The sequence below is a fragment of the Palaemon carinicauda genome, chromosome 35, assembly GCF_036898095.1.
Source record: "Palaemon carinicauda isolate YSFRI2023 chromosome 35, ASM3689809v2, whole genome shotgun sequence".
In the NCBI taxonomy this organism is placed as follows: domain Eukaryota; kingdom Metazoa; phylum Arthropoda; class Malacostraca; order Decapoda; family Palaemonidae; genus Palaemon; species Palaemon carinicauda.
In genome coordinates this window covers 9,115,395-9,141,465 of record NC_090759.1, presented here as the reverse complement: position 1 = coordinate 9,141,465, position 26,071 = coordinate 9,115,395, and the positions used below count along the sequence as shown (strand labels likewise).

The 26,071-nt window shown below is 45.9% G+C and overlaps 1 protein-coding gene across 4 annotated transcripts in view; it reads right to left on the bottom strand.

Annotated features, from left to right (window-relative positions):
• Nucleotides 1–26,071, bottom strand: part of LOC137627613 (alanine racemase-like) — an 82,845-nt gene that overhangs the window by 3,838 nt on the left and 52,936 nt on the right. For all 4 annotated transcript variants that reach the window (XM_068358698.1, XM_068358699.1, XM_068358697.1 and 1 more), the window contains one exon: nt 25,606–25,715. In XM_068358698.1, the coding sequence (XP_068214799.1) occupies nt 25,606–25,715 (110 nt within the window). The remainder of the gene's footprint in view (nt 1–25,605; nt 25,716–26,071) is intronic.

The window sequence follows — 26,071 nt, the reverse complement described above, 5'->3', positions numbered from 1 at the left end:
ACTCTCAACTTCCTTCTCTCACACACCCTTCCAAATTCTGTCACTAGTCGGTCAAGCTTCTCTTCTGTGTCTGCTACCAGTACAGTATCATCCGCAAACAACAACTGATTTACCTCCCATTCATGATCATTCTCGCCTACCAGTTTTAATCCTTGTCCAAGCACTCGAGCATTCACCTCTCTCACCACTCCATCAACATACAAGTTAAACAACCACGGCAACATTACACATCCCTGTCTCAGCCCCCCCACTCTCACCGGAAACCAATCACTCACTTCATTTCCTATTCTAACACATGCTTTACTGCCTTTGTAGAAACTTTTCACTGCTTGCAACAACCTTCCACCAACTCCATATAACCTCATCACATTCCACATTGCTTCCCTATCAACTCTATCATATGCTTTCTCCAGATCCATAAACGCAACATACACCTCCTTACCTTTTGCTAAATATTTCTCGCATATCTGCCTAACTGTAAAAATCTGATTCATACAACCCCTACCTCTTCTAAAACCACCCTGTACTTCCAAGATTGCATGTGATGATTATCAAATCATATAGTCTATTAGGAGTTCGTGTTAAAATTGTTACGTAATTTAAACAATGTTACTACAATCATATTAACCACAGATTAGCTTGACAGGAAGGAGGACACGGCTCTACTAAGACCAAAGGATGGAAGAAAAAGGAGTTGACTAAGAACAAAGGAGGGAAGGAGGAGTCGACTGAGAGCAAAGGATGGAAGAAGGAGGACCTGACTGAGAACAAAGGATGGAAGAAGAAGGACCTGACTGAGAACAAAGGATGGAGGAAGAAGGATTCGACTGAGAAAAAAGGATGGAGGAAGAAGGACTCTACTTAAAACAAAGGATGGAGGAAGAAGGACTCGACTAAAAACAAAGGATGGAGGAAGAAGGACTCGACTAAAAACAAAGGATGGAGGAAGAAGGACTCGACTAAAAACAAAGGATGGAGGAAGAAGGACTCGACTAAAAACAAAGGATGGAGGAAGAAGGACTCGACTAAAAACAAGGGATGGAGGAAGAAGAACTCTACTAAAAACAAAGGATAGAGGAAGAAGGACTCTACTAAGAACAAAGGATGGAGGACTCAACTAAGCACAAAGGGTGGAGGAAGAAGGACTCGACTAAGAATAAAGGGTGGAGGAAGAAGAACTCGACTAGAACAAAGGATGGAGGAAGGAGGACTCGACTAAGCACAAAGGGTGGAGGAAGAAGGACTCGACTAAGAATAAAGGGTGGAGGAAGAAGGACTCGACTAGAAAAAAGGATGGAGGAAGGAGGACTCGACTAAGAACAAAGGGTGGAGGAAGAAGGACTCAACTAAGAACAAAGGAAGGAGGAAAGGATAGACAAAGAAGCATTCTACCCTAAGAACATAGGATGGAGGAAGGAGGACTCGACCCTCGACTAAGAACATGGAGGAAAAAGGCTTTGAGTAGAAGAAGGGATAGAGGAAGAAGCCCTCAACCCTCGATTAAGAACAAATGATGGAGGAAGCAAAGCAAAGTTTGTATTTCTCAGAAGCCATCAGGCACAGTTTTACACTTCAAAGTACTGTAGTTTGTATGTCAAGGCAAACTAGTTGAGAGTGGGCAGTGAAGGTAGTCTGACATTTCCAGATTCCTGGCTTCAAAACAAACATGTACTTCCTGAAGGCCATGGTGATACCCCTGACTGTGCCATCTGTTACTTTGTTGCGTGCACAGTAAGTATGTCTGATTGTTTCCTGAATTATTAAGCCAGAACAAAACAGTACTGTGGGATACCTTCTTCACTCTTCTGGTGCTTCGACCTAAGCGTTCAGTTCTCCTCGGGTAGTAACCCAAGAGGACAGAGAACCATGTCATCCTGAGCCCACCTAGTTGCTTCTTGGAGAAAATAGATAGAGAAGTACTTGAACTTGGAGTCATGGATGGGTGGGTTCTGGCAACAAACTCCAGGGCAAAGTGAAGGAGACCTTCCATTCATCATCGAAAGGACTCTTGACATATGAAATGCCAGGTAGTTTACATACTCTCTTTGGGTAAAAAGAAAAAAAAAAAAATCTTGAGGGATGGATGAAATTGTAAATCAATTGTAGAGAGCTTCCGCCCACATAAATATCCCTTCTACAAGCCCAATCTCAGAAAATGGCTGCAAATGATCTCCACGGATATTTAGCAATCGCCTGTACAATGCATACCAAAAGGTCCTTCACTAGGAGTAGATGCTGGAAAGTCAGCACATAAAGTGACAGAGGATGCCACAGAGTTGGAATACCTCTGCAGATGGGGTTGACAGACAGTACCTGTACAAGGAGCAATAGCAGGCCTGGACTGGGACATCTTCATGTAGCTCAATGACGACCAGTCTTGAGTATTAGATGAATCTGTCAGAAAGGTATCAGCATTCATATTGTTCCAGAGATGTAGGAAGGCAACTTTCAGTGCCACAGATGGATCTGGAACTGGAGAGCAGAAAACTGGGAGTTTCTTGTTTAACTGGAAGGTGAATAGACTGACTGATGGGGAACTATAAATAACCAGAAGCCTTTCATAGTATGCAAGGAAGTAGGGACCACTCTAGCCTTACTACCTATCCCTGGTGACTGTGTCAACTAGAACACCTCTCACCTGGAATGAACCTTACTGACAGTTCTACAGCACTGTCGAATGTCCAAGTGTGTGGCTGCTTTGCCAACTCACAGAAGAACGGCAAAACAGTGCTTTCTTGGTTTTTTATGCAGGCCACCTCAGTTACGATACTGAGTGCCCTTATAGAACTCTCAGAAAGCTTGCAATGCTGGGAGTGCTGCTAGCTTTTATAGCAGGTTCATATACAGGTACTTTCCCTTTATGGAGCCTATTCCTATGATGATCTAGTTCCTCAGGTGTGTGCCAAACCCCTCCTTGGGTGCATCTGTGAAAAGCGGCATTTCTAGAGTCGAGTGGAACCAGAAGGATGCAAGGTTTTCATCGTTAGACCACCAGGCCAGATTATCCACCCCCTGATTGCTGAAATACAAAAAAAGTGCTAAAATAAAGTTTTATTTAATTTTTATTCATACAGCTTACAATTTTGATGACAAAAATCTTGAGTACATATTAATAAAAATGAATTTACATCATTTTACCTGCACTGCACAGCAAGCCTATCGACTCAGTTGCTGCTGCTTTTTTTTTTTTGATGTGGAGTTTACAAGAATATCCTTGCTCACTTGGGTAAATAGTTGCAAAAGGTAGAAGCACTAAGAGAATTTTCTTTGCTAGTACTGTTCAGTGCATGCTTCCAGCTGAGAAGCCCAGAATGGCTCCAACTGACCACCAATAAGTGCTCCAGCAGACAATTGGTGAATTCTATTAGGATTCCACAATTGTATCTCAAATTGATGAGATCTTCCTTGATGCTGATGTCATCACCAACATCTTCCAAATTCTGCATGAAAGGGTTCAGGATCCACTTGTCACAGGTTTACGGCTTTCCACACGAGAAGTAACCCTCAAATGAAGTACACAGCATCTGCATGTCCAGCAATTTTTACAACAAAGTCTGGATACAGGGTAGCATTTTATGTGACTGTCCCTTCCAGGCAGGGGAAATTTACCAAATTCCCCCAACTTCACAATGCTTAATCCACAAGATGAAGTTTTTCTTTGAATGAAGCCGATTCCTTGCAGTAACAAGGTACCTTTCCGGCAGAGAAAGATTGAGTTCATTGAGTGCTAAGTACACATCAGCCAAATATGCAAGCATCTGTTCAAAACTATTATGTATTTTTGGCAAAATAAAAGTTTGTTTTTCTATAATATCTCCCATGCTAATTACTTAATCAGAATGGTACTTTGACACAGCACTCTATAGACCTCCCACTAATTTTTTATACTATAATGCATTTTCAAGTCTCGTTAATTAAGGTGTCTACTCTTGTCTTAATGTCTTAATAAAGCTTAAGCTAAGTGAATTAGGTAAGTAGACAAAGCGATTTGATAACCTACACTCCCCGTCCCTCTGATCTCTCCCCCCCCCCTCTTTCTTGACCAACCTCCTATCCCTCCAGTAACCTTAATTCCTAGTCTCTCCAGTGTCGCTTGCTCTACCTTTTCTGTAATCTGTTATCAGTTATTAACAAATATATGTTGAATTCTTGTAATAATTTGTATTAACATTTCATGATATTGTTGCATTTTTTTTCCTGGTGTATAAGGAGTTTAGAGCCATTGTTGTATTTCGTCTTGGTGTATCATGAGTTTATAGCCTTTCGCCTATTTATCCAACTTGATGAACCTGCCCTTAAAAAGGAATAAAGCTTGGCTATAGATATCTGAATCTCTTGTAATTGTATGATGGGTCTTAACCAATGTAATATGAGATTGAATTTTGGTTATCTTTCCAAGTCGTAGCAGTATGTCGCACAAAAATTTAAGGATTTAAGAAGCCCTCAGAGCAGGTTCAAGTTGGATAAAAAGACTAAAGACTCTAAACTTATACGCACTGCCGAAATACCACAATATCATGAAATGTTAATAAGAATTATAACAAGAATCAAACATATCAATTCTATCAGTTAACAAATATTACAAATTACAGAAAAGGTAGAGTAAGCAACACCGAAGAGACTAGGAATTGGGGTTACTGGAGGGATAGGATGATGGTCAAGAAAGAAGGGGGAAGTAGAGGGGAGGAACGGGGGAGTGCAAGTATTCGAATTACTTTACCTACTTGCCTGATTCACTTGCCTTAAGCTTTAATAGGACAAGAGTAAACACCTTAATTAACGAGATTTTAAAATGCACTATGGTACCAAAAATTAGGGGGAGGTCTATAGAGTGCTGTGTCAAAGTACCATTCTGATCAAGTAATCAGCATGGTTGATATTGAAGATAAAAACTATTTTTGGCCAGAAATGCACAATGGGGTCATTGAAATACATATCCATTTCATGTACCCACTCATGGAGAAAATTATTATTTTCTCGATTCAAATTGCATACATGTCTGTTGTAATTTTGCCACTTCATTTGGTTTAGAACTTTGTTTATCTCTATCTCAGAACAATATTGAAACAAAATCACAAATTTTAAGTAATTTGTATTTTTCCTAACAGTACTTACCTCGAACTATGTCTGTATAGATTGCCTTACCTTGTGTAAGACCCGGGCTCTTGCCTGTGGGCAGCCCGGAATCCTCGAACTACTTTCTTAGGAGTATCTGGGATATCCTCCCAACCGACCAGAATTTTGTGTAGTTTACCCTATCTCCGTTTTCTATGCGGGGGAACCTCTGGCGGAAGGATACGCGCCATGAGGCGACCCAGGGTCAGAGAGCGTGCTCGCTCAGGTCTCAACCTTCAGTAAGTTTTATGATAGATAGGTTTCTAATAGTCCTGTAAGGCACTCGGGGCAGGATGGGTGGGCCATAACCCGAAAGTAGTTTGTTAGGAAAAATACAAATTTCTTGAAATTCGTGATTTGTTCCAACACGGAGTACTTACCTCGAACTACTTTCTTAGGAGACTTATACCTTAGGAGGTGGGAGTGTCCTTTCCCAACCTAGAGACCGCGATGAAGGGAAAAAACGAACCTAGATAGGAGGCTAGGTTCTGCTGCCCCAAAAATAGAAACGGGAAATGAGGGAAAACTACGCAAAACTATCTTAGTGTCTAAGTAACTCACCTCTGTAATAATCCTCGGAGACGTATTCATTCACTGACTGTGTATCCCATGGAAGGTGAAGGAATCAAGGCCCATGTAGGGGAAGGGTGATGGAGGGGGAAAGGTAAGGAAGGAACCTGTGTCTCATGGACTTGCCGCCCACGGCTTCCCCGGGGCTACACCTTAAATCTTCTGGAGCGCAGAAATGACGGGACCAATTGGGAAACCGTCCAAAGATTTCCTAGAACATTCCTTTAGGTAGTGAGCCGTAAAGGTGGACTGCCTTGACCAAGTGCCTGCCCTCAGGATCTGGCCCACTGCCATGTTTCTCTCGAAGGCCAATGAGGTGCTCAGGCCCCTCATGTCATAGGGTCTCGGCTTTCCCGAAAGAGAGACCCCCGAACTGCTGTAGGCTCTAATGATAACCTGCCATAGCCAGAAGGAGATCGTGTTCTTAGAGACCGGCTTCTTCACTAGTCCTGAGGAGACGAACAGACTCTTGATCCCAGGTCGAAGTCTGGCAGTCCTCTCTAGGTACTTACGTACCGATCCGACCAGGCACAGTAGCAAGTCCCTCGGGTTGTCCGAACGCGGAATTGCTGGCACTGTGAACTCTTCAAACCTAGGGTCCCAAACCGTTGGGTTCTGGGCCTTGGCTACGAAGTTAGGTAAGGACCTGAAAGTTACTTCTCGCCACCCCTTCGAGTGTGAGACCTCGTATGACAGCCCATGGATCTTACTTACTCTCTACGCCGACGCAAGGGCTAACAGGAAGACCGTCTTGAGGGTGAGCTCCTTGTCTAGGATATCCTTGAGGGGTTTGAAGGGAGGCTCCGAAAGCATTTTCAACACTCTAGCCACATCCCACTGGGGCACCCTAACGGCCTGGGGGGAACACGACTGCTCTAAGCTCTTGATGAGCATCGAGATGTGTCTGGAGGCTCCTAGGTCGATACCCTTCAGTAGGAAGACTTGGCCCAACGCTCCCCGGACTCCTTTGATGGCTGGTATGGACGTGCCCACTTCGTAGTAGTAGGTTGGCCAGGGCACCAGCCACCCGTTGAGATACTACCGCTAGAGAGTTATGGGGTCTCTTGACTGGCCAGACAGTACTACATTGGATCCTCCTCTCTAGTTACGGTTCATTTTCCCTTTGCCTACATACACACTGAATAGTCTGGCATATTCTTTACATATTCTCCTCTATCCTCATACACCTGACAACACAGATTACCAAACAATTCTTCATCACCCAAGGGGTTACTGCACTGTAATTGTTCAGTGCCACTTTCCTCTTGGTAAGGGTAGAAGAGACTCTTTAGCTATGGTAAGCAGCTCTTCTAGGAGAATGACACTCCAAAATCAAACCACTGTTCTCTAGTCTTGGGTAGTGCCATAGCCTCTGTACCATGGCCTTTCACTGTCTTGGGTTAGAGTTCTCTTGCTTGAGGGTACACTCGAGCACACACTACTATCTTATTTCTCTTCCTCTTGTTTTGTTAAAGTTTTTATAGTTTATATAGGAGATATTTATCGTTGTTACTCTTCTTAGAATATTTTATTTTCCTTTTTTCCTTTCCTCACTGAGCTATTTTCCCTGTTGGGGCCCCTGGGCTTATAGTATACTGCTTTTCCAACTAGGGTTGTGGCTTAGTAAGTAATAATAATAATAATAATAGACCAGGAAGTCGACTATCTCGTGAATGGAGCTTCAAGGTGCACCATTTCGTAAAGGTAGCCCACTTTGCTTGGTATATCGCTACCGAGGACCATCTTAGATAACCTGACATGCTTGACGCAGTCTTCGACGAATATCCCTCCCTCCTCAGGAGACGCTCGATAACCTTCACGCGTGAGGGTTTTTGTGCCACCTTTGCAAGTGAGATTGTCGGAGGAGGTCTGGGGCGTCCGGAAGGGGCCGAGGTGGAAGGCGGGCCAGTTCCTTTAGGTCCGCAAACCATTCTCTCTCCGGCCACCAGGGCGCTACCAAAGTCATCCACAGGTTGTTCACCTGCCTAACTGTTGAGAACTTGTTTGAGCATCCCGAAGGGAGGAAAGGTATATACGTCAAGATTGTCCCACGGATGTTGAAAGGCGGCCTCGAACGCTGCTGTCGGATCTGGCACAGAACAAAACACGGGGAGCTGTGCGTTTAGCCTTGTGGCGAAGAGGTCTATCACTGGAGAGCCCCACTTCAGGATGATAGTCTGGGCCACTCCCGGGTGTAGGGACCATTCCAACCCTACTACTTGACGCACCCTGCTGAGGCCGTCGGCTAGGACGTTCTTCTTTCCCGGAATGAACCTGGCAGTGATCTTGATCTGTTCCTCCTCCGCCCATTCCAGGAATTCCGTTGTGAGACTGCACAGCTCCTTCGACTTCAGTCCTCCCTGCTTTTTCACGTAGGTCACCACCGTGGTGTTGTCCCACATCAGAGCCACGGTGTTTCCCCGGAGTAGATGGGCGAATTCTCGGCATGCCCTTTGTACAGCCATCAGTTCTAGCATGTTTATGTGACGGCTCCTCTCCTCGAAGTCCCACTTTCCTCTTGCTAACTTGTCGAGAAGATGGGCTCACCAACCCTCCTTGGATGCATCCGTGAACAGCAGCATCTCCGGATGGTCGACTGCAAGGGGTATTCCTTTGAGGGTGTTTGATCTGTCGTGCCACCACTTCAGAACTTCCTTCGTCTCCAGGGATACCGGGACTATTTTGTGCGGGAAGTCCCCCTGGTTCCAAAGCTCCTTCAGGTTCCATTGAATGCCCCCGAGTTTGAACCTCCCCTGGGTCCCTGGGGGACCAACTTCTCCAATGACACTAGGTGGCTTATTAATCTTTGCCAGTCCTTGGCTCTCCTGGTCTGGCCCGCTAGGAAGGGGCGGAGAATCTGATCTAGGTTGTCTAGTCTCTCCGAGGAGGGGAAGGCTCGCGCCAACCGGGAGTCTAGAACCATCCCTAGGTAGGTCATCCTGGTTGAGGGTATCAGCTGTGACTTCTCCAGGTTGATGGTGATACCCAGGACACCGCAGAAGCTTCGCGCTTTGCTCCCTCAGTTCTCCCTCTGAGACTGAAAGCAACAACCCGTCGTCTAGGTACCGAATCAGGCGGATTCACTATTCGTGTGCCCAGGCTGAGACTGTTGCGAAGATCCTCGTGAAGACCTGAGGAGCTGTCGACAGTCCGAAGCAGAGGGTTCTGAATTGTAACGTCTGGGTACCCCACTTTACCCTTAGGAACTTCCTGTTGGAGGCATGGACGATTTGGAAGTAGGCGTCCTTGAGATCTATGGACATCATGTAGTCTTCTTCTCTCAAGGCCGCCAAGACCGACTTCGGGGTGTCCATCTTGAAGTCGGTCTTGCACACGAATTTGTTGAAGGCCGAAAGATCTATGACCGGTCTCCAACCCCCGGTCGCTTTCTCCACCAGGAAGAGTGCTGTAGAACCCCAGTCCTGGTTTCCTGACTGGTTTTACCTCCCCTTTGGCTAGCATGGCCGAAACTTCCTCCTGCAATGCTGTCCTTCTCAAGGGGTCCTTGGGCGCCAACCACTCCGCCTGTTGGTCCGGGATCAGAGGGGGCGGTTCCGCTAGGAAGGGCAACCTGTACCCCTCCTTCGGTACTGCTACGGTCCACGGGTCCGCTCCGTGGTCCCGCCAAGCTTGCCAAGAGTGTTTGAGGCATCCCCCTACCTGAGGCTTCGGCAGGAGTAGGGGGCCTCCCTTCCTATCTCCTTCTAGAGGCGCGGCTGGAACGCCCTCTCCTGGAGTTAGAATAGGAAGACCTGAAGTTTGACGTTGGGGCCGAGGTACCCCTACGGGAGTGCTGCGAGGGCTGGTGCCAAGACACCGACGGGGAGTCTCTTCTAGGCTGAACCGGCGGGGTGGGTGAGGGACATCTGAAGAGGATCTCCTGTGGGCTGGACATCTTGCAGGTGGGGGTCTGGGATCTCCTGCTTCCTTGAGCTTCCTGACCCTCTCCATAGTCTCCTCTACTTCCTTCAGGGGGAACACCGACTCGCCCCACAGAGGTAAGCTCCTCAAGGCTCTCGCTTCTCGGTTGGGTAGTCTTCTAACTAGCTTGCTCAGGATGGTGTCCCTCTTCCGCAGGACCCAGTTGGCTGCCTGAGAGAGGGACTGGTATGAGAGGAACTTGAGCGCTTTCCCGCCCGAACTAATCGGTTCCCTCAGCAAGGACTGATTCTCGGGGACGGAGAGGTCGTGAAATGCCTGAAAGCCGGGGACGGAGAGGTCGTGAGATGCCTGAAAGCCCACCAACGTGCGGGCCCATCAGTCCAACCATGAAGAGACATACACAAGATCCCGGGCCATATCCTCCATCATGGAGGTTTCCGTCGGGGAAAAACACACTGGAGCGGAGGATGCCCTATCCTCCGCCTCTCCCTGGTTCAGGATAGAATCGCTGGCTCAACCATACAGGGACTTCCCCGACGCCCCTCCGGGAGATAAAAGCGTTTCTGCGTTTTCAGACCCTGGAGGAGTTTGGAGGCGCTCTGATTCCTGGGGGCGTCCGCCTGGCTGGCTATGAACCTATCTATGTGGTCCATACCCAGCCTAACATCCCTCGCCAGGGGAAGGGAGAGCGAAGGCTTCTGCTGCACAGGACTATCCACCATCCTGCTAAGTCCCGAGAGCCAGGCTTGTTCTGTCGCGAGTTTCGGCTCATCTAACCTATGATGATGCCTGATGAGGGCTAAGACCTTCCTATAGGTGGAGACCTTGTCCGTCGAGCATTCTCCTCCCTCCACGAGGCCTTCGGCTATCTGGTCCTCCGCCTGAGTCTCCACGTCGAAGACGGAGGGTTCCGTGTGAGGGGGAGGCACCTTCCTTTCGTGCCGAGCCATTGGCGGGTCGACTCGCTGCACGGACAGCTCCGCTGGGACGAGAGTAGCCGTCACGGGTCTACTCCCTCCTGCAGGGTTCCTTGGAACTGCGGGCTTCCCTGTGCCAGCTGGCTGGTTCTTACGTTCCGGGAGGGCCGTCGAAGGGCCGGAGGCCGGGACAAAGCTGCCAGGCCGAAGGGGCGACAGTCTCCGCTGGGCGGATGAAGTCGGAACCTTCGCGGACTTATGCTTGTCGCTCGAGCCTTGGTGCGATGACCTCCATCGGCGATCGGGTCTGCTGGAGGAGCCGTGTCGTGGGGGTGGTGAAGGAGCTCTAGGGAGCCAGCCAGAGGTACTCGGGGCTGCTGAAGCTCCTAGGAGGTGGCTACAGGGGATGGTGACCCGCACCCATTTGTCTTTCGAGGAACGGCTCCTCTTGGGTGATCTGGAACGTCTCCTTGCGTAGCGTGACCGGGAACGGGACCTCTTCCTGCAGGACCTCTCCCGTCTCCTCCTTGAGTCCCTCGGTCCTTCGTCCTCCGAGGAGAAGGCGTCTGACCTGAAAGAGGCCGATGACTGGTAGGAGCGGAAATCCGCTGAGTTGTCCGAAGTGTCTCGAGTTGCTGGTGGGGCTTCGTGCCGGTCCGCTGACGAAGAAGGTTGAAGAAAGACGGGCGGGAGCGTTGCCGACGGCGCCGTGGGAGAGCGAGGCACCTTCTTGCGGGCGAACCAGGTGTCGAACTCCTCCTCCAGTCTCATGGGCGACCTGAAGGGCATCCTCGGAGGCGCCCATGCGAGGGGGTGCAAACTCGGCGAATTTTCCTTCTCGGCGTCTCCCCTGGTCACTGACATACCCGAGACACAGATCCAGGATGCAGGGGAAGAGACTGTCGCGGCCTTCCCCCACATGGGATCATCGGTAGAAACGGGCCCTGCTGGCACCAGGACCTCGTCTCCCGAACACACTCCCGTCCCTCCCTCAGGCCCCCAACTTGCCTAAACCGACACAACATCCCCATCTACAGACATCACAGACTCCTGGGGAAGAGCAATGGGCCGCTTCCCCGCAACAGACTTACCTCGTCCCCTACTCTGGGTAGGGGGAAGGCGGCAGAAAACCTCTCCGAAGAGACATCGGGCGAGGCAAAGCTGGACTTCTTCGGCGATCTCTTGGTCGCCGCCTTCTTTTTAGTGCCGTAGCGCACCCACTGAATTTCGTTCCAGGACTCGCACTCCGGACACGTGGCTGTAGGGGAACACACACTACCCCTACACGACGAACACAAAGAGTGGGGATCGACTCCCGGCTTGGAAAGAAAGGCCCCACAGGGCAACGGCGGAGATGCTCCATAATGCAACACACAAGCACCAATCGACACAGGAACACAGAGGGAAAGGTAGGATAAGGTAAGGTTTGAACACGAGGGGACTGCGTGGGTATCACGTGAGACACAAAGGGTCGCACTGGGTGAAGAGAGCGCGGCGTGTAATCACGACGCGACCAGAAAACTTACTGAAGGTCGAGACCTGAGAGAGCACGCTCTCTGACCCTGGGTCGCCTCATGGCGTGTATCCTTCCGCCAGAGGTTCCCCCGCATAGAAAACGGAGATAGGGTAAACTACACAAAATTCTGGTCGGTTGAGAGGAAATCCCAGATACTCCTTAGAAAGTAGTTCGAGGTAAGTACTCCATGTTGGAACAAAGGTTAATTTCATAAAAAATACAATGCATATATAAAAATGAGTTTGCTTTAATTATTCATAGGCCATCCTTGCACCCCTTACGAACTGGTTGCGACACCCCTGGTTAAGAATCACTGCTCTAAAGCAACTGGTAGGTAGGAGTGATCGATGGCAATTGCTCGTGTAGGGGTCTTTGCGGATTGAGTTAACACAACAATGAAAGATTACCTAAAATGATGACTGTAGAAGACATTGCCACTGGTCAAACCGAAGTACCTGATCGTTCAGGAACAACTGCTCTACCTTGCTGAGTCTACTGATACAATCGTTTGATGGGAAGAACTTCACTGCTGCTGGTCTATCAGCATACTTAAGTACTGTACTCCATCCTCTGCTTGGGCATGAGACTTGATTCTACCAAATGATCATGATCCCCAGATTGTGACAAAAGGAAATCAGTCTATCTCATTCCTGGAGCAACTGCTACCTTGAGGATTGACAGGTTCAAGCAATCATGAAGACACTTCATTAAACACATCCAGTTCGTGTGGGTTCAATGTCAAGACAAGTAGGAACAGTCACTTGAACACTTGAAGTAGGAACAGTCACTTGAACACTTGAAGTAGGAACAATAAACAAGGCTTATAACTGGTACACAACTCCCTTGACGACAAAGTGGAGGTGCTTTCTGTCGGTCAGATGGATCAATATTTGAAAATGAACATTCTTCAGGTTCATAGAAAGCATGAAGTCTTCTTTCTTGATGGTGGAATGTACGGTACTTGCGGTCTCCATCTTGTAGTGGAATCTGTTTCTACAAACTTTTTCGCCAAGAAAAGCAGATTGTATAGGCCTATAAAACCGTCTAGGATGACCTAAAGTGCAATCTTCTGCTTCACCACCTTTACCTCTGCCGCAAGCTTCAGAGCTTTCAATAACTCTGGAGGATAGAACAAGAATGTCAATATTATGAGAGCGAGATGATAAGACCTGATGTAAGGAAGGTGATATCCGTCTGGGAGGAGTTCCACCACCCAGCTGTTCTCTCTGTGTCACTGCCATGTTGCTCAATAGTTCAACAGGTATCCCTCTCCTTCCGGGCTTGGCCATTTTGAGGGCAAAATGGTGGAATGTTATCCGTGCCTCTCTTTAAGAAGGAAGTAGCTGGAGGAGTAGATCAAGCTGGGAGGCTGCTGAAGGCTCCTTTCGAGCAGACTTTAAAAGATGGTTATGCTTGAAGCTCTTGCTGCTGTTACCTTTAAAGGGCCAAGGCCATTAAATGTGAATGAGTTTCTCCTTTTCTCCATTGTAGCCTCTTCATACTTCTGCAGATTCCAATACTGGGGCATTCCATGGGGCAATTGCTTCCTCTTCTCTACCAGTGAAGCAGCAGGCAAGTGCATCCCTCTCCTTTAAAGACCCTGTTGGCTCACTCATTAGCTGACTGATATACCAAGAACATCGCTACTTTTGCACCTGAGAGGACAGAGTTGGTGTACTGTTTCCTCATTTCAGGATGTGTGTAATTATGCAACTACTCCTGACTAGTGGTCAATCCAGGATGCTGCTTGAAGTTTAACCATGGATGTGGAGTCATGCATTGAGAACGAGGGGCCCTGATGCTCAAGTCTCTCCGATGTGGTCCCTGCTGCCATCTCAGCTACTTCTGGATTGATAGCAAATAGTAACGGCTCTGCTACTTTCGGAACAGAGAAGCTCATTAGTCTTGTTTGAGGGATTGGAGCTTAGGAAATTCCTCGGAATGCAGATCTGGGAACTGACTCTATCAAGCGCCCCGTGACCAAGAATCAACCAAGGAAACTCAAGGGCAGGTTTAAAGCTTTGAGATGGGCCAAAACATTGATCAATGGCTGTCATTCCTCACTTGATGGGCAACCATGGTTGCCTCCCCGAGGACACTAAATCTGAATTCATGAATTAGTACAAGGGCCTTAATTAAAGTTTATCAGTCTCGGGATTCTCAACTTCCACAGTCACACGGTCAGCTGCCGTAAGGTCCACGATCGCCAGAGAATCCTCCCTCTCACAAGAGGGTGGACTCAATATGTACCTCGGTGGACTCTTCCCTTCTAATTATTCATGAACCAGACCAAGAATGGTGTGAGGTTGATAATCCACAGGAGAAGGAGCTGACAAATGACTATCAGAATCCCCTTTGCAGAACGAGCTGCCCTAGTTCTCATGCCCTCATATGCAGTAGGTGCATTAATCTCTGAAGGGCGAGGAGACTATTGCACCAATCAGTGCATGTCACTGGGTTGAGAAGGACTTGGCAAAACATGGCATGAATGCAATGAGGCACCCAGAAGATACTGAGTCTTAAGACCAGTCATGTCGCATACTTAAACCAGGCCTGGCTTGTTGGAGGGGCTCAATGCCAAGAAGACTCTTAGGTCGCTGGAGGGTCTCATTGCATTGATGTCAAAGGGTTAGAACAAGTTAATGAGGAATAAACCACTGGAGACTTGAATTGTGGGCTCCTGAAGAAGCCCCAAGGGTCAGATTGCATGGTTTATGGATGCAAGGAAACCGGGCATGTGGAGACCAGGAGCACGGAGACTGAACATGTGGATCCCAGTCACTTAGAGATATTTGTCAAATGTATCTATATTGAGAACCATCTACTGCATTAATCTCCTATGCATGCATAAGGGAACTCGTTACTTCTTTGCGACATTTGTCTTAATAGGCTAAACCGAAAAGTCAAACCAATGTTCAGGAGAAAGAATATCATGTGCAAGACTGAGTACTGGTAGCAGGAGCATGAGCTCTTGTACCACATACTGTAACAACTTGTTAGCAAGGGTTTTGGTACCGCTTTACCTCTCACGCAAACATGATAGGAAATTGATTAAAGTCTCCTGAGACTACAGCAAAACTGTCCTCATGGGCTTATGCGACATCTTCAGGACAGGCAGGCTTCATTTCTGAAAGCTCAGCAGAAGGCAAGACGGAGGATTACTGGGGAGGAGGAGTGCGAGTAAACATATTTCCCCAATTACCAGGTTTCTCAGACTTCAAGGATTTTAGGACCAGTGACGACCATACTGTCGTGGGAATAGACACAGGATCCTCCTCTACAACAGGAGAGGGCTCATTGATCATAACCACATTGCGTAGCTCCTCTGCAGTTGGAACAACAGAAGAGAAGAGCAAGGGAAGACTCCAAAGTACTGGCATCAGACAGCACCTAGAGAAGCTTCTCTGCTGATGACATGTCATCAATACCCATGGAAAGCCACAAAAATTCCGTAGGTCCAGGTCCCTGCTCACATTGTCAGGCAGCACAATAGTAGGAATATTTTGATTGAGAGGCAGAAGAGTACTATTACCTTTGCTGGGGAATGTAACAAAAGTTGGGGTCTCCTCCCCTTCCAAATTCCTTTACAGGACTTTGCCCTGGGGTAATCATTGGAAGAGGCAGCAAGTTTTATACTATAAGAGAAAAAGGAGCTAGCTTCTTTCAGCATCAATTTTGGGTTGGGTTGCTAAGTACCAATTCAAAGAATCCCTTGGACTTATTTTTCTTCTTTGCAAACGTCACCCACTGCAGAGGAGCTGAAGACAAACACTTGTAACAAAAAGTATAAAGTTGATGGAACAAAAAGTATAAAGTTGATGGAAATTTACTAAAGAACTTGCCCATAAACCTGCAGCACTTTCGTTCAAGTTTTCCAGGCCACAACCATATGTCATAAACAAAGCAAGCAAGCAACTACAATCTGAAGATAATACAGAAAAAGATAAAAATAGCCAAAGTTAAGAGGCATCCCAGAAGTACAATATATTTCCGTGCATAAGACGAGGTTGAAAATTAGGGCAAACTTTAATGAATTTAGGTCATATCTGTTGTATAAAATAAGTTGTGAATCACAAAACCATCAGTCTATAGTCTAGCTTATACTATATCCCTTAGAAATTCAAAATAAATTGAAGATTTTATATCTTGCTTTTGCTAAACACGCTGCCTAAACCCAAAACCATTGTTTACGTTCCCTCACCGATCATAACAAACAAACTAACACAATTACACATCTGTGTATCAGTTAGCTTTTCTAGCAACAGATATCTTACAAAGTATTGGTTATGTAATGATGATATTGATGTTACTTTACTTACTTTATCTTTAGAAATTGAAAAGAAAATAAAACACATGGTGCAAGACTGGAGAAAGAGTGAGAATAATTTGAATTATGGTGGATTTTTAAGGAAAAATAACTTACTGATCTAAATTTTATTACCACCGTTATTAACAATACCGTTAAAGTTATCAAAATGTTAAAGTAAAATGGAGTTTTTATGATAAAACAAAGTTTTGTGAATACTTACCCGGCAGTTGTATATATATAGCTATAGTCTCTGACGTCCGGCAGAATTTTTCAAAACTCGCGGCAACCACCGTGTGGTGGTTGTGCGGTTAGGTTAACAACCCTTACATGGTGGTACTTGGAATCATTCCCGTTTTCTGTTCCTCAGATCATCTTTGCCCGACCTGTCTCCTGAGGGGAGGTGGGTGGGACTTATTAACTGCCAGGTAAATATTCATAAAACTTTGTTTCATCATAAAAACTCCATTTTTATGAATAGAACTTACCTGGCAGTTATATATATATATATAGCTGATTCACACATTTGGAGGAGGGTGACAGACTGCTAATATCGTTGGGAAGACAACAATAAGTTGTAGGAGAAAAAACACCTTGATTCCTTACCTGCTAAGGTAGCTGACTTCAAAGGTTCCTGCCTCTTGCGTCGCTTTCCCTTAGGAGTGTCAGCCAAGAGTGGACCTGTCATGCTGAAACAACTTAATCGAGTCTGTCAAACGGGGTGAGACCAACAAGTTGACTAGACTTCAGCACTACCTATGCCCCCCCACCCCTTATTTTTTTTTTAACTGCAACCTTACTCAAACTAACCACCTAACCTTGCAGAATAGATTTAAGCTATCTAGCTAGACTGAGGGAACTGTACCACAAGTCACAGTCCTCAGACAACCATAAAAACCAAAACCCAAACACAGGCATACAAAAGTTAAGGTTGAGGGGAGGTAGTATCTCCTTTACCCAATACAGAAGCTGTAGCTACGTATGGGCCCAAGGTGTAACACCTTTCATAATCCACTCTTACCTCTCTGAGGTAATGAGAGGCGAACACGGAGTTGCTTCTCCAGAACGTTGCGTCCATAATCTGTCTAACCGACATATTCTTACGATATGCCAGTGAAGTAGCGATAGCTCTCACTTCGTGAGCCCTTACTTTCAAAAGACCGAAGTTCTCCTCCTCACACAAGAGGTGAGCTTCTCTAATTGTTTCCCTCAGGAAGAATGATAAAGCATTCTTTGAAAGGGGTTTTTACTGATCTTTCGCTGAGCACCATAAGGAATTAGATGCGCCTCTAACATTCTTAGTACGAGATAAATATGCTCTGAGGGCTCCAACTGGGCAGAGGAGCCTCTCCTGCTCTTGGCCCACCACATTAGTGAGGTTAGGAACCTCAAAAGTCCTCGGCCAGGGTTTTGATGGATTTTCATTCTTGGCGAGGAAGTCAATCCTCAACGCACATACTGCTCCATTCTGGTTAAAGCCCACTTGCTTCTCAATAGCGTGAACTTCGCTGATCCATTTTGCTGTGGCCAGAGCCATCAGGAAGAAGGTTTTTTTTGTAGCATCTCTAAGAGACTCTTGTGAGATGGGTTCGAACTTCTTGGTGCATAGGAACTTCAGAACCACATCCAGATTCCAAGCTGGGGGTTTTAACTGAGCCTGCTTAGTTGTCTCAAAAGACTTCACGAGATCTTGCAAGTCTTTATTCTAGAGTTAAATCTATGCCTCTGTGCCTACAGACAGCTTAGAGCATACTCCTAAATCCTTTAATCGTGGATACGGCTAGTTTAGCGTCGTGTCTGAGGGACAACAAAAAATCAGCCATTTGGCTCACAGAGGTAGTGGTTGAGGAAAGTTTGTGCTGCTTACACCAAGCCCTAAAGGTTTCCCACTTAGATTGGTAGACTCTTTGCGAAGAGACCCTCCTCGCTCTGGCGATAGCTCTTGCAGCTTGCGTAGAAAAACCTCTCGCTCTGACAAGCTTCTCGATAGTCTGAAGGCAGTCAGACGTAGAGCAAGGGGGTTTTGATGATACCTCTCGAAGTGGGGCTGTTTGAGAAGCTTTGGACTTGGAGGAAGGCTTCTTGGAAAGTCCACCAACATGTTCACCACTTCTGTGAACCATTCTCTTGTTGGCTAGAACGGAGCTACCAGGATCATTCTTCCTGATTCGAGGAGAACGAATTTCCTGACGACCAGATTGATGATCTTGACCGGGGGGAACGCATAGGTGTCCATCCCCGTCCAGTCCATCAAGAAGGCGTCTACTGCTATTGCCTCCTCGTCCGGGACTAGGGAGCAGTAGTTGGGGATCCTTTTGGTTTGGTTGGAGGTGAAGAGGTCTATTAAAGGTCTCCCCCATAACTTCCACAGACTCTGACAGACCTGGTGGTTGAGGGTCCATTCCATGGGAAGAACTTGCCCTTTCCTCCTGAGCATGTCTGCTCTTACATTTCTCTGTCCCTGCATGAATCTTGTTAGAAGTCCTACATTGTTCTCCTTCGACCGCAGAAGGAGCTCTTTTGCTACTTCGAACAGAGACAGAGAGTGAGTTCCCCCTTGCTTTCTGATGTAAGTTAAGAGCCGTGGTGTTCTCGAATTGACCTCCACTATCCTCCCTGACACTGAGTCTTTGAAGGCCTTCAGTGCTAACATGCTAACAGAATAGCCATCAACTCTTTCCTGTTGATGTGCCATCCATTTTGTTCCTTTTCCCAAGAGCCTGAGACCTCCTTGCTTCCTAGTGTTGCTCCCCATCCTGATTCCAAAGCATCTGAGAACAACACTAGGTCTGGGTTCTTCCTGCACAGGAAGATTCCTTCTCCTAACAAAGCTGGATCTAGCCACCAAATCAGATGACTCTTGATTTCTGCTGGAATGAGGAAGGAAAAGGAATTCTCCTGAATCTTCCTGTTCCACACCCTTGATAGGAAGTGTTGAAGAGGTCTGAGGTCTTCCCAAAGAGACAAACTGTTCGAGCAAGGAGAGGGTTCCCAGCAAACTCATCCAATCCCTCGCTGAGCACTTCTGTCTCTCCAAGAATTCCTGAACCTTCTCGAGGGCGCTGGTCTGCCTCTCCTGGGAGGGAGAAGCCCGAAAACGAGCTGAGTCCAGAACTATCCCCAAATAAAGAAGAGTCTGACTCAGTTCAGTCTGAGATTTCTTCTTGTTGATGACGAGACCCAGTTCTTGCGCCATCATGAAAGTCTTGTGTAGGTCCTCCAGACATTTTTCTTTCGACCGGGATCTTATCAACTAGACGTCCAGATATAGAGATATTCTTATCCCCTCTTGATGAAGCCATCCTGCCACATTCGCCATTACTCTGGCGAAGACCTGAGGAGCAGTGCTGAGGCCAAAGCAAAGGGCCTTGAACTGGAAACACTTGCCCTGGATCATGAATCTCAGGTACTTCCTTGAAGTTGGATGGATGGGATGTGAAAATAAGCGTCCTGTAAATCCAGAGGCACCATCCAGTCCCCTGGACGTACTGCTGCCAGAACCGACTGAGTCGTCTCCATGGTAAATTTTGTCTTTTCCACAAAGACGTTCAGAGAGCTGACATCCAGAACGGGTCTCCATCCACCCGACTCGGGTACCAGAAACAGGCGATTGTAGAAGCCTGGGGAGGATAGTTCCAGAACTGGTTCTATTGCTCCCTTCTCCAGCATCTGGTCCACCAGGTCTAGTAGGGCCCTTTGTTTCACGGCATCCGAGTACTGAGCCACTAAGGCTAGAGGAGTATTTGAAAGCAGAGGCTTCTTCAAGAGGGGGATCTTGTATCCCTCCTTGATGACCGAGAGGGACCAGGCGTCCGCCCCTCTTTTCTTCCAAGCCTGCCAAAAAAGTGACAGTCTTGCTTCTACCGCTATCTGGAGGACTTGAACTTCACTTCTTGGAGAGGGATCTGAACGAACCTCGTATTCGTTCTACCGCCCGTCTCCTGCCTTCTTCCCCTGAAGTCTGTTCTCGAATAGCTCTACCTCGAAAGGGTTACTGAAATTTCCTCTCCTCTCTTTCCAGAGACAAAGGAATCGCTGGTAAAGGCTTTCTTGCAGAGCGTGACAGGAGGTCTTGTGTGGCCTTTTGCGCAAGCGAAAGGGTAATGTCCCTGACAAGGGATTCAGGAAAAAGATGCTCCGAGAGAGGGGCGTAAAGGAGCTCAGCCTTATGCGTGACCGTCACTGCTCTGGAAGCGAAAGAACATAACAGGGCCCTCTTCTTCAAAACTCCAGCCGAAAATAGGGAAGCCAACTCATTTGACCCGTCCCTAAGAGCCTTGTCCATGCCTGCCATAATACTAGTAAGGCCTTCTGTTTCCTCCAATCGTTCGGTTTTCCTGGCCAGCGTACCTAGAGACCAGTCCAAAAAAACTGAAGACTTCGAAGGCTCGGAAAATCCCCTGGACGAGGTGATCAAGCTCAGACGTGGACCACATTACCTTCACCGAGTTAAGGGCATGCCTCCTAGCAGAGTCAACAATACCAGAGAAGTCCCCCTGGGAGGAGGCAGGCACTCCCAGGCCCAGAGGTTCTCCAGTCTCATACCACATGCCCGCCTTAGATGCAAGTCGAGCAGGTGGAAAAGAGAAGGTGGTATTTATCGCTTGCCTCCGTTCCTTCAGCCAGTCATCAACTCTAGCAAGAGCCTTTCTAGCCGAGATGGACAGCTTCATCTTGATGAAAACCGACTGCTTTTTGGCCTTCTTCCTGCTAAACTACGATTGAGGAGAACGAGGGGCAGCAGGTTGAAACTCCTCCCAATAAAGCTCAAGGAGGGAGCGAGAGAGAACCTTATAATCCCCAGCTGCATTAGCAGGTTTATCTTCATCCTCTGAAACATCCTCAAGATCTTGTCCTACTTCCACTTCAATGTCTCTTTGGGCTGAAGGTTCGCCTGCATCCGAGAAGCAAATCGTACGATGCGTCCTGACACCGAGAAACGCGTGCTTCCTGGTGCCGCGCACTGGAAGCGTCCTGGCGCCAAGCGCTAGAAGTGTCCTCGAGGCGGTAGGCGGATGCGTCCTGGCGCCGAGAGCTGGAAGCATCCTTGCGCCGAGAGCAGGGTTCGTCCTGGCGTCGCAAAGCAGAAGCGTCCTGGAGAGGCAGGCTGGAATCGTCCTGGTGTAGCGAGCGAGAGACTGAAGCGTCCTGATGCCGAGAATCGCAAGGGTTTTGGAGGCGTGTTGATGAAGAAGAAGCGCGGTACCGCGCCTTAGACGACTCTCGCTGCGTTTTCCTGGGAGGGGAACTCCGTTCCCTCTTTGAGGCCAATTTCTTAATAGGTAAAGAGGCGTCCTTACGTCTGTCAGACTGGGGGGAAGGGCAGCTAAAAGCTTGTGCCAGAGAAAACAGCTGCTTCTGCATAACAGTCATAAAAGACTTTGCGACTGCTGCTGGATAATGGGGTTCTGAAGGCGATGGCTGCCGAGTAGCGCTTGTTGTAGGAGAAGGGTCTCTCGACTGTCTCACTTCACTTCCGTCTCTAGGCTTTGGCCTTTTCACTGGAACGGCGTCCAAGTCATCCTCAGAAGGAAAAGATTCGGGGGCTACTTGATAAGGAAGAGCGAGAACAGGTCTGGTCAGTAGGGTTCCTCCTCCTCTTGGTCGGTCTCGAAGCCTCATACTACCATTTGTGTCTGGGAGAGGTGCTCGGGGAGAACCCCATCACTTCCAACACGCCTTTTCCGTGGCGGTCAAGAGCAGCCTGGGAAGATGCAACAGGACTGTCTGAGGCGACGGCTGACCGAGGATACGTACCTCTCACTCCCTTGCGGCCGTCGACGTACCTTCTCCCTTGGTCCTGGGAGCTTGGTAGAGGTCTAGACCTAGGGTAGTGACAAGTTCGATCGGTCGCCACCTCCACTGCACTTTCACTAGCACTAATCACACTCTCACTCTTACCTTTCAAGGCTGAAAGTTGGTCTTTAATAGCCTTCAACTCAGCCGCCATCATGGCATACTGAGGGTCATCCATCGATACTGTTCCTGTAGAAGGGGCAGGAGCTACTACCTCAGGAGAAAGTTCAACTTCTACAGAGGAATTAATTAATGGATCAATAGAAATATCTAAACTAACTTCACTGGCAGATTTAGATTTAGATCTCGAAGCCCTCCTGGCTTTATCTAACTCTAACTTGCGCACATAGCGCTTCATATCTAACCATTCTTTCTCGCTTAAAATCTCACATTCCTTGCACCTTTTATCAAGAGCACAATCAAAACCCCTGCAACCCAAACAAACAATGTGAGGGTCTACCGAAACTTTCGGTAACCTCACCTAGCATTCCTTATTTACACAAACACGAAAATGAAGTTTATCAGTCATATTAAACAAACAAGTACAGTGGTACCTCTACATACGAATTTAATTCGTTCCACAACCAACTTCGGATGTAGAAAACGTTCGGATGTAGAAACGAATTTTCCCATAAGAATACATGGTAATTCATTTAATTCGTTCCTCAGCCTAAAAACCCATAATAAATCCTTAATAAATGGCTACACATAATTACACATGACAATAACATAACTGCATAATATGAAAGAAGCATGTAAAAAAAGATAATTCTAAAGAAATAATAAATAAAAAATTTGTTTTATTGCCACTTTACCTTAGAGACAGGCCAACGCAGGTGTAGGATTTGCTACGCCAGGAGACGGACGATCGGCGAGAAGGTAGACATGGTGTTAACATGTTCTTTAAATAAATACTCTCTCTCTCTCTCTCTCTCGTTCTTCTTCACTGTTAGTGTTAGAGACGTCTATTAATTTTTTCTGAGAGAGAGAGAGAGAGAGAGAGAGAGAGAGAGAGAGAGAGAGAGAGAGAGAGAGAGAGAGAGAGAGAGAGAGAGAGAGAGAGAGAGATTAAACAAAAATGTGTTGTGTACATATGATTTTTAACAGCGTTAACGAGTTGAAAGACAGTTAAATGTAACTAAAAAAACACTATCAGCGAATCTGAATTCCTTTATTAACTAAAACAAATATTGATACAAACACACTCGTGTGCGTATGCGCAAACACACACACACGCACGAGGAGACATGATCGGCGAGGAGGTAGAGATGGTGAATGCAATAACATACCGTAACTTACACTACGGAAATTTTAATCTAACTTAGCTTATTTATTTTTTTTTTTAATTTTTATATTTCATATTTTTTTTACATTTTTTTCTTTTGATTTTTTATTTTCATCACTTTCAGTGACGAGTTACGGTATGTTATCGCAGTCACCGCCTCCCCGACCGTCTCTCCTACTGCGCAGCAATTTTTGCACCTGTGTGTGTGTTTGTGCATACGCACACGAGCGTGTTTGTATCAATATTTGTTTTAGTTAATAAAGGAATTCAGATTAGCTGTTATTACTTTCTTAGTTACATTTAATTGTTTCTCAACTCGTTGACGCTGTTAAAAATCATATGTACTTTAAACACATTTATGTTTAATCTCTCTCTCTCTCTCGCGGAAAAAAAAATAATAGACGTATCTAACACTATAACAGCGAAGAAGAACGAGAGAGAGAGAGAGAGAGAGAGAGAGAGAGAGAGAGAGAGAGAGAGAGAGAGAGAGAGAGAGAGAGAGAGAGAGAGAGAGATTTTATTTAAAGAACATGTTAATGCTATGTTTAGAGAGAAACAGAAAAAGAGAGAAGTCTTATTTAAAAGAGCTTGTTAATGCTATCTTGGTTTTCTTTGCTTCACTTTTTCCTTTCTTTCTGTTCATCACGCTGGCCCTTCTCACAAATGATCATTGCCAACAATCTCTTTGTCCTTTATACCTATCAACAAAAGGCGTTCTATCTCTTCCAGGGTATTGCTACGATGTCTTGTAATAATGGTGATCCCCTTCGATGGTTATTTGCTTTAATGGCTGCCTTCAGCTTGATGATCCTCGAGATCATAGGCCTATTCCGGCCATATTGTTCAGCCATACAGTATCACTCACATGCACACTGCTCTCATGTTTTTCTATAATTTCTTGCTTCAATTCTAATGAAAGAATTGCCTTCTTCCTGTACTGAAACTTAGCTTCTTAGGCACCATGATTATAGGTAAAATCAAAAAGGAAATGTGAGAAAAGGAAGAAAATAAGCACTGTTAATAACAGACCAAACAGAGGACAACCACACGATACACACAAGAATAGAGAACTGAGCACTCGACGCTCAATGGCGTAATGTTTACTTCGTGTGTCGAAATAAAATTCGGGTGTAGAGTCAAAAATTTGCTCGAATTTTACTTCGGATGTTGGAAAATTCGGATGTAGATACGTTCGTGTGTAGAGGTTCCACTGTAGTAACAGAATAAATACAAAAGCGATTGCCAAAACCCCAAGTCAAAAAATAAGTCCGGTACAGCGACACAGAAAGCGAACGAAAAACTCCAATGGCGGACCAACGATGTTGTCAGTCCAACCGGCAGAGATGATCTGAGGAACAGAAAACAGGAATGATTCCAAGTGCCACCCTGTAAGGGTTGTTAACCACCTAACCGCTCAACCACCACACGGCGGTTGCCGCGAGTTTTGAAATATTCTGCCGGACGTCAGAGACTATAGCTATATATATATAACTGCCAGGTAAGTTCTATTCATAAAAAGAAAGATTTAGGTTGCTGAGAATGCAACCATAACCCGATGTTTACATTTTGTCAGCTTCGCATAGAAAACAGTTGATTTCATTGTTTTTATGGAATATTTCTTGAAATAGGCTATCTACTGTATTATTAACTTATACCAATAATATGAAAGGTTAATATGGCTTGGTTACCTTTCTTATCAGTTATCATACCGAGGCCTAAGCTAGCCTACCAATAAACATCACTTGGAATTCAGGGTGTAATTTTCATATCGGTTGTATAAGACAACCCCCAATTTTCAGAGGTGGATTTAAGGGTTGTCTTATACAGTACCCGGAAATGTGTACTAAATTGCAGTCAAAGGTTTCTCTACCTGGCGGGGCCTACCCATCAACTCTACCAATGGTGGAGACATTCTTATACAAGGATGATAATTAGTATTCATGCAGAAACAAATTATTAATTTTCTCCACTATTCATGTCACAATAATAAAATAAAAATAAAAAAAATAGGGGAAAAACAGTGATCTGCTGTGTATTTGTTTAAACCTTTTGTCATATACTTATATAATAAATTATTTACTGTTTTTTCTGAGATAGCTAAAAAAAAAAAAAAACTTTCTAGTTTGATATACTTTTGAGGTTCTCCAGAGGTGAAACAAAATTATGATAAAATACTAAATTCAAATGTTTCTAGAAACATTAAGGAAACGAAACAAACCTGAACTAAGTCCAGTTATTGCACCTCCCGGTCGAATATAATCTAAATCGGTGCCAATACCCTGCACACATCCAGTTGTTGCTGCAACATGCCTTGGGATGTTTCTACTCCTGTGATGAAAGAATAAGGATCATTATAAAGTCTTGCATAAATATATAACTAGTTGTGGAACTATCTATGCAAGAATGAATTAAACTATTTTTTTTATAACAAAGAATAACAATAAATTATTTATGAATGTGCATGTTTTTTTTTTCTTTATACATCAATCTGTGACATTAGATGTGTACAGTAAAAAGTTAAATAAAAATAAATTGAAGAATGTGTATGAAAAAACAGCAAACAAACAAATGATTCACAAATTCTATATCCATGATCAGTTTAATATCTTATACAAAACGATGACACTCTAAAAGGGAAAAAAGTGAAGGTAGCAGTATATACAGTACAACTACTTTCTGACAAA